A 13,851-nucleotide genomic window follows, 5' to 3' on the forward strand; every position below is an offset into this window, starting at 1 on the left:
CAAGAAAGACAGTAATGGCAGACTTGGCCATATGTACAAGTGGTTTACAGGCATGTCAGAAATCTCCAAAAATGTTGATGTTATGTAAGGCCAATTGTCCCTATCGTGCATACTTTTAATTGCATATTTTTACTTTTTTGTTTGTGTTGTGTCTGTAAGTGCCATGTATTGATTTACTACTAAGTGTCTATAGCAGCCTTTCCCAAACCTCTCCTGGTGGACCCCTTGTCCAGCATGTTTTAGATCTCTCCCTGCTCCAACACAGCTGATTTAAATGGTCAACTTGTTATGTACTCCTGAAGATGCTTAATAACAAACTGATCATTTAAATCAGCTGTATTGGAGCAGGGAGAGATCTAAAACATGCAGGACAAGGGGTACTCCTGGAGAGGTTTGGGAAACGCTGGTCTATAGATTAGGATGACTGCTGTTTTACTTAAGGCAAATTACATACTGGGAAAATCACCTTCACTACTGCAACAAAAGTGAATTTCAACATGCCTGAGTACCGTAAAAGTGTGTATATAATTTTATGATGCTTACCACATTCTATCATTTTTTTTCCTTTGCTCAATTTTTGTGGAAGTTAGAGTCATTTGCATCTGTGCTCCCATTATCATGAAAATGCATGTGTCCATTAAAGAGACAGATACTTTTGAGTACTGACTGTACTGCTTTATTGTGTCTAGACTTTACAGATGCATTTGGAAACAATGTCGGTTGAAAATATACAATAATCTCAATAACAAAACACAGTTCATCACAACACTTTCTGTGCACGTGCCACATAATAACAGAAACAGTACAAAAGAAGCAGAAGACTCAAACAGAGCAGCAGTGGTTTGGCAGCATGGAAAATATTTGGTTCAATTCCAAAAATGTAAAATCAGAGGATACATCCCAAAATTGAATGTGATTGGAGTATGTAAGGATGGCAGTGAACTTTTTCTTTTGAAACAAATTTTGGTTTCAGTTCCGCTCTAAAGAGCACAACAATTCAAATACATGAAAATGTCTCTGTGAAAATTCCCCTTTTAAATTTTCTTATTCTGTCCTTCAACAGAACTTCAACTGCACAAACGTCAGACAATGTAGACAATATGGGAGACAGTGGGAGAAGCTAGTGCTACAGGCATTTTAAGGAAATTAAGGTGGTTAATGTTTTTTTGACTGACTGGTCGCTCTATTGTCATTTGAGTGAAGAGAAATACTCAGTATTGGCCCTCCTTGGTTTCTGTGATGAAGGACACAACCTTCCTGTCCACCAGGGTCTGTTTGCATGTCATCACTTTTGTCTTCACGGTCTTCTCTGTGAGAGCATCTTCCAGCCTGTGTGCAAAGTAGAGAGATACTGGGTGTCAGGTTAAATTATACTCCACTACTGGACGTTATGCTTGACATTATGCTTGGTTGACAAATTATTGTACAGTAATCCCTGCTCAACCACGGTTTCAGCATCTGCAAATTCCATGTTTCCATGGTTTCCCCTTAAATGGTTATACCATATTGTTACTTTAAGTAGTTGAGTTTTGTGTATGCATGTTTAGCAGTGTGGAAGTGTGCAAGACAGCAGTTATGATGTAAAATCCTTCACATCCATGAAGAAATGTTGAGATGCCTCATAGTCTTGCAAGTGGGGAGATCTTGGCATCAGTGAGGCAGAGGGGCAGCTTATGTTCTGTCCTCCTGTATGTGTATTGGTTGCATTGATGTCCCGCTTATATGCTCATAAGCAATAGTTTTGTTTTAGAATGACTGCCTGACTGCCCCTGGTATAGTTCAGATGTGTTGAACTTTGACTTGGTCGCTGACCCCATTTTTATGGTTACATTCCAGAAGCTGTAAATGCTGTGCAACAGTGCTGACATGGCTAGCTAATGTTATCTACCTACCTAACTAAACAGCCCTGTCGGTCAAAGTGAGACATGAAAGAATGCTTGTTCATGAAATATCTGCCTCGTTTAATTGTAGGAAATCCATGTCTCTATGTTTGATACAGGAGATTACAATCGGTAAAATAAGGAAAATGCCTGACTGACAATTTCTGCCAGACAGACTCTTGAGTGATACCTCTGCATGTAAGGGTTCAGCATGCTTTCTGCCGCCCCTGTTCCCTCCACTGAGAAGCAGGCTAACACACACACCCACACACAAGCAAACAGACACATACACAATAATACACATTTGCACACATAGGCACATTCGCACATGCAGACGCATGAAGTGGACATGCAGAAATAGAAGCACACACAAACATGAACATGAGCACACACATATGCAGAAGTACACGTGAAGGTCATTAACATGTGTGCATGTGCAGGAATGGGCACAAGCACACACAAAAACACATGCTTTTAGACGTGTAGAGGAAATGCACAGAGGAGGGAGAAGAAGTTTTTTCTCATGCCAAGCTTTGAGCTCGATATGTTTTATAAAGTATGCACTAATAAATGGATAGACATGGGAAATACACATTTTAAAATGGATAACTGCCACACGGTTTACACCCTACTAATAAGGAATTACTTTGCCTAAAGTATTGAATTTTTCATGCATACATAAGCTCATCAGAAGTGTCTGAAGGTCAGTGGAACAATAAAACACACTCTGTATCAGACATGCTAAGATAACGAGTGTTGCAGAGTCCATGCAGTGAACATTACAAGTGTACACATCGTGAACATAGTCTGCCTTTACTAATGTTGGCCATACACCTCATTTCTCAGGTGTGCTAAAATGTGAAGGATTTTCTGCTAGCTGGATCCAGAAGAACATCATGAACTGCTGCCAGTCTGTTGAAGTGGACCCGCAGTCGTATTGTAGTGGTGGTGAGAAAAGAGCCAGACGGAGTGCTGTGGCTGTGAGGCTCACCTGTTTGTCCGGTTCGTCCTCATGATATCTGGTCACTGTATTAGACACAAACGAAGGGCACCCTCCATGAACGTGCCACCAGAACTGGAACGCTCTGTGTTGGTGGCCGTGGTCGCCCGTCGATCTGTTCCCTCGTTGACGCTGTTATATCTGATTGCAGCCACACAAGAACGCATTGGTGGTACATGGACATTAAATCCAAGGCGCTCCCACGCAGTTGCTCCTACGCTTGCTAATTCCGATTTGGTATGAGACATGCTGTTGCTGCAGGGTTGTTAGACCAGTTGAAGAACGAGTCAGGTGAGCTGGGGTGTAACAGCCCGCGTGCAGAGACAGTAGCAGTGTTACACGCTGGTCTGTGCTTTTATGAGGGCTGCTCTCTTCACCACACCCAGGCCCACACCCAGGCCCTTATCACTTCCTTTCACCCCTTCATTAGACTCTATTTCCTGCTTCTTCCCAAACTGATCCTAGACAGAGGGAGAGTTGGAGATTCATAATTTTTATTCTAACTGCTTTGACGTATTCCTTACATCACCTTTCAATTCTGCAACCCTCTTAACAGAGAATGGCAAACTTGAGTTGTAGAACTTGAACCGTAAGACGTGTTTTATCAGGATAACATACAGAAAGCAGAAGCTCCTCAAGTCTTCAGGTACTCTTGTGTCCTGATCTGGCAATGCTAATCTGGCAGAGAACTTCATGTGGGTTAGGCTCGGCACCAGTAGAAAATACAGAGGGGTGCCACTGAAATCCACTTGAGAGGGCTGATCTGGGTATATTCAGTGCTCTTCACCACCTACTCCACACTCTTCATTTTACTGTCTTATAGCAAAGATCCACACTCATCCAGGCTATGGATGAAGCATGTGAAGACATTACATCACAAGGTACAATTGTGCCTAAACAGCAGCAGCTTGTAACAATATAAACCAGGCCACAGAAGTTGCTGGTCCTGGGCATGAATGTGGTCAACAGACAGAAATGTATGACACTAAACCTTGTAGTGCTCCTTGGTACACAGCTTCTCCAGCCCTATTTGCTGTAAATTAGTCAGCTGTTGTTTTGCTATTGAATGACACTGCATGTGTTTATGTGAGGAATAACAGCAATTGCTGAAAAAACTGCTGGCCGTAGCACTTCTGTGAAGTCATTTGTATATGCAGTTCTCAGGATGGACAAGAAAGACAGTAATGGCAGACTTGGCCATATGTACAAGTGGTTTACAGGCATGTAAGAAATCTCCAAAAATGTTGATGTTATGTAAGGCCAATTGTCCCTATTGTGCATACTTTTAATTGCATATTTTTACTTTTTTGTTTGTGTTGTGTCTGTAAGTGCCATGTACTGATTTACTACTAAGTGTCTATAGCAGCCTTTCCCAAACCTCTCCTGGTGGACCCCTTGTCCAGCATGTTTTAGATCTCTCCCTGCTCCAACACAGCTGATTTAAGTGATCAACTTGTTATGTACTCCTGAAGATGCTTAATAACAAACTGATCATTTAAATCAGCTGTATTGGAGCAGGGAGAGATCTAAAACATGCAGGACAAGGGGTACTCCAGGAGAGGTTTGGGAAACGCTGGTCTATAGATTAGGATGACTGCTGTTTTACTTAAGGTAAATTACATACTGGGAAAATCACCTTCACTACTGCAACAAAAGTGAATTTCAAACATGCCTGAGTACCGTAGAAGTGTGTATATAATTTTATGATGCTTACCACATTCTTTCATTTTTTTTCCTTTGCTCAATTTTTGTGGAAGTTAGAGTCATTTGCATCTGTGCTCCCATTATCATGAAAATGCATGTGTCCATTAAAGAGACAGATGCTTTTGAGTACTGACTGTACTGCTTTATTGTGTCTAGACTTTACAGATGCATTTGGAAATAATGTCGGTTGAAAATATACAATAATCTCAATAACAAAACACAGTTCATCACAACACTTTCTGTGCACGTGCCACATAATAACAGAAACAGTACAAAAGAAGTAGAAGACTCAAACAGAGCAGCAGTGGATTGGCAGCATGGAAAATATTTGGTTCAATTCCAAAAATGTAAAATCAGAGGATACATCCCAAAATTGAATGTGATTGGAGTATGTAAGGATGGCAGTTAAAAAGAACTTTTTCTTTTGAAACAAAATTTGGTTTCAAATCCGTTCTAAAGAGCACAACAATTCAAATACATGAAAATGTCTCTGTGAAAATTCCCCTTTTTAATTTTCTTATTCTGTCCTTCAACAGAACTTCAACTGCACAAACATCAGACAATGTAGACAATATGGGAGACAGTGGGAGAAGCTGGTGCTACAGGCATTTTAAGGAAATTAAGGTGGTTAATGTTTTTTGACTGACTGGTCGCTCTATTGTCATTTGAGTGAAGAGAAATACTCAGTATTGGCCCTCCTTGGTTTCTGTGATGAAGGACACAACCTTCCTGTCCACCAGGGTCTGTTTGCATGTCATCACTTTTGTCTTCACGGTCTTCTCTGTGAGAGCATCTTCCAGCCTGTGTGCAAAGGAGAGAGATACTGGGTGTCAGGTTAAATTATACTCCACTACTGGATGTTATGCTTGACATTATGCTTGGTTGACAAATTATTGTACAGTAATCCCTGCTCAACCACGGTTTCAGCATCTGCAAATTCCATGTTTCCATGGTTTCCCCTTAAATGGTTATACCATATTGTTACTTTAAGTAGTTGAGTTTTGCGTATGCATGTTTAGCAGTGTGGAAGTGTGCAAGACAGCAGTTATGATGTAAAATCCTTCACATCCATGAAGAAATGTTGAGATGCCTCATAGTCTTGCAAGTGGGGAGATCTTGGCATCAGTGAGGCAGAGGGGCAGCTTATGTTCTGTCCTCCTGTATGTGTATTGGTTGCATCGATGTCCCACTTATATGCTCATAAGCAATAGTTTTGTTTTAGAATGACTGCCTGACTGCCCCTGGTATAGTTCAGATGTGTTGAACTTTGACTTGGTCGCTGACCCCATTTTTATGGTTACATTCCAGAAGCTGTAAATGCTGTGCAACAGTGCTGACATGGCTAGCTAATGTTATCTACCTACCTAACTAAACAGCCCTGTCGGTCAAAGTGAGACATGAAAGAATGCTTGTTCATGAAATATCTGCCTCGTTTAATTGTAGGAAATCCATGTCTCTATGTTTGATACAGGAGATTACAATCGGTAAAATAAGGAAAATGCCTGACTGACAATTTCTGCCAGACAGACTCTTGAGTGATACCTCTGCATGTAAGGGTTCAGCATGCTTTCTGCCGCCCCTGTTCCCTCCACTGAGAAGCAGGCTAACACACACACCCACACACAAGCAAACAGACACATACACAATAATACACATTTGCACACATAGGCACATTCGCACATGCAGACGCATGAAGTGGACATGCAGAAATAGAAGCACACACAAACATGAACATGAGCACACACATATGCAGAAGTACACGTGAAGGTCATTAACATGTGTGCATGTGCAGGAATGGGCACAAGCACACACAAAAACACATGCTTTTAGACGTGTAGAGGAAATGCACAGAGGAGGGAGAAGAAGTTTTTTCTCATGCCAAGCTTTGAGCTCGATATGTTTTATAAAGTATGCACTAATAAATGGATAGACATGGGAAATACACATTTTAAAATGGATAACTGCCACACGGTTTACACCCTACTAATAAGGAATTACTTTGCCTAAAGTATTGAATTTTTCATGCATACATAAGCTCATCAGAAGTGTCTGAAGGTCAGTGGAACAATAAAACACACTCTGTATCAGACATGCTAAGATAACGAGTGTTGCAGAGTCCATGCAGTGAACATTACAAGTGTACACATCGTGAACATAGTCTGCCTTTACTAATGTTGGCCATACACCTCATTTCTCAGGTGTGCTAAAATGTGAAGGATTTTCTGCTAGCTGGATCCAGAAGAACATCATGAACTGCTGCCAGTCTGTTGAAGTGGACCCGCAGTCGTATTGTAGTGGTGGTGAGAAAAGAGCCAGACGGAGTGCTGTGGCTGTGAGGCTCACCTGTTTGTCCGGTTCGTCCTCATGATATCTGGTCACTGTATTAGACACAAACGAAGGACACCCTCCATGAACGTGCCACCAGAACTGGAACGCTCTGTGCTGGTGGCAGTGGTCGCCCGTCGATCTGTTCCCTCGTTGACGCTGTTATATCTGATTGCAGCTACACAAGAGCGCATTGGTGGTACATGTACGTTAGGTCCAGCGCACACCGGCGCAGTTGCTCCTACGCTTGCTAATTCCGATTTGGTATGAGACATGCTGTTGCTGCAGGGTTGTTAGACCAGTTGAAGAACGAGTCAGGTGAGCTGGGGTGTAACAGCCCGCGTGCAGAGACAGTAGCAGTGTTACACGCTGGTCTGTGCTTTTATGAGGGCTGCTCTCTTCACCACACCCAGGCCCTTATCACTTCCTTTCACCCCTTCATTAGACTCTATTTCCTGCTTCTTCCCAAACTGATCCTAGACAGAGGGAGAGTTGGAGATTCATAATTTTTATTCTAACTGCTTTGACGTATTCCTTACATCACCTTTCAATTCTGCAACCCTCTTAACAGAGAATGGCAAACTTGAGTTGTAGAACTTGAACCGTAAGACGTGTTTTATCAGGATAACATACAGAAAGCAGAAGCTCCTCAAGTCTTCAGGTACTCTTGTGTCCTGATCTGGCAATGCTAATCTGGCAGAGAACTTCATGTGGGTTAGGCTCGGCACCAGTAGAAAATACAGAGGGGTGCCACTGAAATCCACTTGAGAGGGCTGATCTGGGTATATTCAGTGCTCTTCACCACCTACTCCACACTCTTCATTTTACTGTCTTATAGCAAAGATCCACACTCATCCAGGCTATGGATGAAGCATGTGAAGACATTACATCACAAGGTACAATTGTGCCTAAACAGCAGCAGCTTGTAACAATATAAACCAGGCCACAGAAGTTGCTGGTCCTGGGCATGAATGTGGTCAACAGACAGAAATGTATGACACTAAACCTTGTAGTGCTCCTTGGTACACAGCTTCTCCAGCCCTATTTGCTGTAAATTAGTCAGCTGTTGTTTTGCTATTGAATGACACTGCATGTGTTTATGTGAGGAATAACAGCAATTGCTGAAAAAACTGCTGGCCGTAGCACTTCTGTGAAGTCATTTTTACATGCAGTTCTCAGGATGGACAAGAAAGACAGTAATGGCAGACTTGGCCATATGTACAAGTGGTTTACAGGCATGTAAGAAATCTCCAAAAATGTTGATGTTATGTAAGGCCAATTGTCCCCATCGTGCATACTTTTAATTGCATATTTTTACTTTTTTGTTTGTGTTGTGTCTGTAAGTGCCATGTACTGATTTACTACTAAGTGTCTATAGCAGCCTTTCCCAAACCTCTCCTGGTGGACCCCTTGTCCAGCATGTTTTAGATCTCTCCCTGCTCCAACACAGCTGATTTAAATGATCAACTTGTTATGTACTCCTGAAGATGCTTAATAACAAACTGATCATTTAAATCAGCTGTGACTGCAGAAGACTCAAACAGAGCAGCAGTGGTTTGGCAGCATGGAAAATATTTGTTTCAATTCCAAAAATGTAAAATCAGAGGATACATCCCAAAATTGAATGTGATTGGAGTATGTAAGGATGGCAGTGAACTTTTTCTTTTGAAACAAATTTTGGTTTTAGTTCTGGTCTAAAGAGCACAACAATTCAAATACATGAAAATGTCTCTGTGAAAATTCCCCTTTTTAATTTTCTTATTCTGTCCTTCAACAGAGCTTCAACTGCACAAACATCAGACAATGTAGACAATATGGGAGAAGCTGGTGCTACAGGCATTTTAAGGAAATTAAGGTGGTTAATATTTTTTGACTGACTGGTCGCTCTATTGTCATTTGAGTGAAGAGAAATACTCAGTATTGGCCCTCCTTGGTTTCTGTGATGGAGGACACAACCTTCCCATCCACCAGGGTCTGTTTGCATGTCATCACTTTTGTCATCACAGTCTGCTCCTCTGTGAGAGCATCTTCCAGCCTGTGTGCAAAGGAGAGAGATACTGGGTGTCAGGTTAATTGCACTGTACCACTGAGGTCACAGGTAGATCCCTGCCTATGACTCACCTGAAGTTCCCGCCGTCCAGCAGCCTCCTGTAGGTGGCGATCTCGGCCTCCAGCTTCATCTTGATGTTGAGCAGCGCCTCGTACTCCTGTGTCTGCTGCTGGATGTTGGCGCGCAGCTGCGTCAGCTCCGCCTCCAGCTGCAGGATGATGGTGTTGTACTTCTCCATCTCCATGTTGTAGCGCATCTCCGTGTCGTGCAGGCTGCCCTCCAGAGAGGCTTTCTGCAGGAGGAGGGAGAGGAAGAGGATGTGAAGAAGACCGGACAGGTATGGGGGAAAATCGTGAGGGATTTTACACATGCCTACTGCCAGAAACACATCTCTGTGAGGCAGTGGATCTCCAAGTGTTTTGACTGAATCAAGTGAACCACGTTGAAGGACAACGAACAGGATGTCTTACCAAGCTCTTCTGCGACTCAAGCTCGATCTCCAGTGTCTGTAGCTGTCTGCGAAGGTCGTTGACCTCTGTGCTTGCACCCTGAAGAGCTTCTGTGCTCTGAGTCACCTGCACCTGTATCTCTGATATCTACCCCGACAGATGAAGACGGAGAACAAGAGAGGGAGAAACAGTGAGAAAAAAAGAAACAGAGAGAGAGGGAGAGAGAAAGAGAAAGGTTTTAAATGCTACATATACAGCAGATATGCCTTGTACAAGCAACATATAGATATGCCTTGTCCTGACTGATATGACTGCCCTATAATCTGTCCTTTCGTCTGCCACCGGAAAGGTATTTATTTCTACTCTTTTCCTCCCTTATGGCTTGGAAAGTAAAATTAACAGTGAATAAGGATTAACTGAATGGTCACACTGCCTTAGTCAGAGGAATGAGAGGGAGGTCAGAGCAGGAGGAATACCTGAGATTCATGCCAGGCTTTGAGCTCTTCCTGGTCCTTCAGCGCCATCTTCTCGTACTTGGCCCTCATTTCCGCCATGATCTGCGCCAGGTCCTGTCCCTTGGGGGCGTCCACGTTCACCTGGACTCCGGAGTGGTCGATCTGGTTACGCAGCTCCAGGACATGCTGTCATTGGTAAAGTTATCAGTCTAGGCCCACTGCTGAAGCTGCCTTGCAGTTTTTTGTTTTCCACATTGTGAAGAATGCAAATGTTTGCAAATATACAGGCCTATATAATCGAGTAGATCTTAATTATCAAGGGAAATATGGAGATCATTAAATTGGCATTAATAATTTCTAAAGATGCTCTATGATATGAATATGTGTTGTACAAGTGTGTTCAGTGATTTTGAAATTCAATTGCATAAACAGATGAACTAGTGTCATAACCTCTGTTTTTCATGGCTGTGAATTACTTTTCATGCTGAATTGATACAGTGAATGAAATATTTTAAAATCACATCAGAACTTGCTTATTATCTCCTTCAGCCTATCAAAGCTACCCTTCTCCTCAATGTGTGTTGGTCATAATTTACTGTATCTGTCTTGACTTTTCCATTAAGCTTACTATATATAATGTCTGAATTGAATTATGTATCCTGCTACAGGGATACAATGGAATGTAAACTGTAATTACAGTGTAAAAAGCTGTACTAGGATATCTTTTTTGCCATTCTCTTAGACCCAAAATTACAGAGTATGTCTCAGCCCTTTAAACAATCCTGGTTTGGTTATCATTGTAATGGGGTTATAGAGGGAATTCATGGCCAATATCCTGCTAGACATTATCCTTCCTAAGCCTTTCAATACTGAATGATTTGATTATCCACACAGCTATAAAGGTAAAGGCCGAGACACACCCATAGACCTGAAGTAGTCCCACCTCCTCATGATTCTTCCTCAGGACAATCAGCTCCTCCCTCAGGGCCTCAATGTCACCCTCCAGATTCATCTTGTCCAGGCTAGTTCTGTCCAGAATGCCTCTACAGGAGGCTATTTCACCCAGGCGGGCCTGGCAAAACCCAGCCTCTGCCTCCAGCCTTAACAGAAATAAATATGCTTACCCAACGGTAACTGACACATACACACACACACATATGTTTGCACACACACACTTGCATGCAAACACAGACATGCATGTGGGCATACAGACAGGCATGCACACACGTATTTCCACCCACACACGCACAGCCAGCCACTCACATGCATGCACACGCATACACACACGTGCACGCGTGCGCACACACACGCACACACACAGGCAAGGGCACTCTTAAAGAAGGCATGAGATGTACTGGTCTTCTAAGATATCCTGTCATTTATCTCATTCAAACTATTTTGCCTCTACAGTACAGTTTTCACACCAAGGGATATAAATCCTTTGAGATTCAGGGCTTGAGAGAGTGAGAGAAGGTTCTGGAAACTCACTTGATTCTGAAGTCTTCAGCAGTGAGCATTAAATTGTCAATTTTAATGGCAAGATCGGCATTGCCTGCAATCATTTCCTTGATCTGTAGAAGAGATTGTACTATGAAACATTTTCGTTTGCATTCATCGTAAATACTCTGATGGAGTATCTTGATGTTTCCATTTGAAATTAAGGAATGCCCAAACGCAATATGTTCTGTTCATCAATAAGTGGATAGACATTTGAGTTGTGAGATCAATTACATTATAACTGTTTCAAGGTTTATACCCTTTGAATAAGGAAGTACCTTACCCAATGAATTAAATTATGCACATACACATATGCTTATAACAAGTGTTTAAAGGTCAGTGGAAGAGTAATAAAACACACCCCTTCATACACAGTAATGAGTTATGAGAACTGCAAAGTCCACCTTGTGAGTACTATGAAATGAAAGACTGGGAAGACCCAGGTGAGAGGGAATATTGACTCTCAGGCTGGAGTTTTACAACTTACAACAGACCAAAAACAGCAGCCTGCATGTACTCAAACGTGCAAATGAGCTGGAACAGTGCTCTGGTGGTACAGCGCTGGTGAGAAAAATGCACTGTGGGGGAAGGAAGGCTCACCTGCAGCTTGAGCTCATCCAGGATGGCGTTGTAGCGGCTGTAGTCATGGACGTCGGGCCCCTTCTTCTCCAGGGCATCGCGGATCTGCAGCTCCAGCTTGCTGTTGGCCTGCTCCAGGCTGTGCACCGTCTCCAGGTAGGAGGCCAGCCGGTCGTTCAGGTCCTGCATGGCCTCCTTCTCATTGTGCGTGATCGTGCCCATTCTGCCATCACCCCCACTGCTCTGGACGTTCAGCTTCTGAACAGAGAATCCAGTCCTGTGCATTGCCACTCTCATAGAGTGCTCCGGTTCTATATAGACAGGCTCCATATACCTGATAAATTTAGCTGAGATGGATGGTAATTTTGGAGAAATTTGGTAAGAATCCTGTCTGGAGAACGACATGCTATTACTGCGGGTAAGTTGATCCAACAGGAGAGAGATGGAGATGGGGGATACAGCAGGCTGAGGGCAGAGACTGTGGCAGTGCCACATGCTGGTCTGTGCTTTTATGGGTGCCGCTCTGCTCTCTGCCACACCCTGGCCTTTATGGCCTCCTCAGCTTCCCTAGACTCTGTCCTCTTCCCGTAACTCAACCTGACTCCAAGATTTAAAGTAAGGGGACAGAGAAGTCCACAGTGGACTTCAGAAAAACTACAAACCAATAAAACCCCGCCAAGCTGCAAAGAAACCTTGTTGCTGCTATGCTTGGGTAGCGGTCATGTTTTCCATGCTGCGAATGGCTTGATGTTATGCTGATCCTCGCTTTTAATTGTCTGAAATTCATTTGCCGGTACAATGAAGTCTTTTTAGACATGCACCTTCTTTGGAAAGACTGTCTTAGGTTAGCTCCTGGTGATCTGCTACGGCTCAGATTGCGTTCATACTCATCAGGCATTTGTTTTTTTTTTTGCTCATGGCTCCATGGCTGAATGTCATAGTTTTCTGTGATGCCTTCTACAGTTACACTCTCCAGGCGACCACTGAGAAACCACTGATCTTCTTTTTGAATGTGTTCCCACCTCCCTTTTCACCCCTAATGTTTGAATGGTCAATTACACATTAGGATCGTCTCACCATGACATCCTCTGCACCAGTGCTATTGCAAATGTAGCTCTCTGAAATACATGTGTATCTGTCACGAAAGTTTTTCGCACTGCAAACAGACAGCCCATCAGGAGAGTAAATGGGGAACAGAAGGTAGGCGCATGTCTCTGGGGTCATCTGAGAGACTCATAGGTGAACGGTTAGTGGCAGGGTGCCGAGAGTGGCTTGGCAAGGTATCCCTGGCTGATTAGACCCACCCTACCCTGGGGGGATGAAGCCAATTGTGTTCGGTGCTGCGCTGCCCTACCAGGACAAAGGGCAATAACTGCCACAACAATGAAACCTAGAGAAATGACTTCAAAGTTTATTTGCCCAGCTTCTCAGTTACTACTGCATGTACTGCTAAAGTGAGTGCCCTGTTTTTTTGGTTAGAGGGTGAACCTGCATCAGGAAACTCATATATAACACAGATAAGATGCCACAGTGGCCATTCCAAGTGATGAGTCAGTGTTCACAAGAAGCGCAGTTACTGCCTTTTACCTTTGTATGGTAGAACAGTCTCCCACACATTGTTGGTGAATGACACAAATCAGACTCAGACTTGGGTCTGAGCTGCAGAGGACTTAGACTTTGCTTGCAACAAGTGCCTTAGCCAACATAACCACTGTCCATTTCATCTCCATATGTATCAAGAGGCAAATGAGGCCAGCACAGACTAGGGCACACTGGTTCCTTATAGATTCCTGACTGACTATGAGCTTGGTTGGGCTTGGAACCAATAATGACATGAATAACTTGTAGTGCCATGGTTATTGAACAAGGTGCCGTTGAATGAGGTGCAGACGGACACACTGAATTGTATTTG

The 13,851-nt window shown here is 43.1% G+C and overlaps 1 protein-coding gene across 1 annotated transcript; it reads right to left on the reverse strand.

The window, feature by feature from the left end:
* Positions 1–8,727: 8,727 nt before the first annotated feature.
* On the reverse strand, positions 8,728–12,170 carry LOC118780133 (keratin, type I cytoskeletal 18-like). The gene is made up of 7 exons (XM_036532455.1): positions 11,961–12,170; positions 11,352–11,434; positions 10,807–10,963; positions 9,885–10,049; positions 9,430–9,555; positions 9,031–9,251; positions 8,728–8,944 (listed from the first exon to the last, which is right to left on the reverse strand). The coding sequence occupies exons 1-7, from the start codon at positions 12,159–12,161 to the stop codon at positions 8,824–8,826; spliced, it is 1,074 nt and encodes a 357-aa protein (XP_036388348.1). The 5' UTR covers positions 12,162–12,170; the 3' UTR covers positions 8,728–8,823.
* Between the last annotated feature and the right edge of the window lie 1,681 nt (positions 12,171–13,851).

Source organism: Megalops cyprinoides, chromosome 7, assembly GCF_013368585.1.
Source record: "Megalops cyprinoides isolate fMegCyp1 chromosome 7, fMegCyp1.pri, whole genome shotgun sequence".
In the NCBI taxonomy this organism is placed as follows: domain Eukaryota; kingdom Metazoa; phylum Chordata; class Actinopteri; order Elopiformes; family Megalopidae; genus Megalops; species Megalops cyprinoides.

Excerpts from the sequence above, each read along its gene's own strand:
- LOC118780133 (XM_036532455.1), bottom strand. The coding sequence starts at position 12,161 with ATGGGCACGATCACGCACAATGAGAAGGAGGCCATGCAGGACCTGAAC. Across the intron at positions 11,435-11,960 it reads TGGATGAGCTCAAGCTGCAG|ATCAAGGAAATGATTGCAGG; the intron begins GTGAGCCTTCCT and ends TCTCTTCTACAG. Across the intron at positions 9,252-9,429 it reads TTGAGTCGCAGAAGAGCTTG|AAAGCCTCTCTGGAGGGCAG; the intron begins GTAAGACATCCT and ends CTCCTCCTGCAG.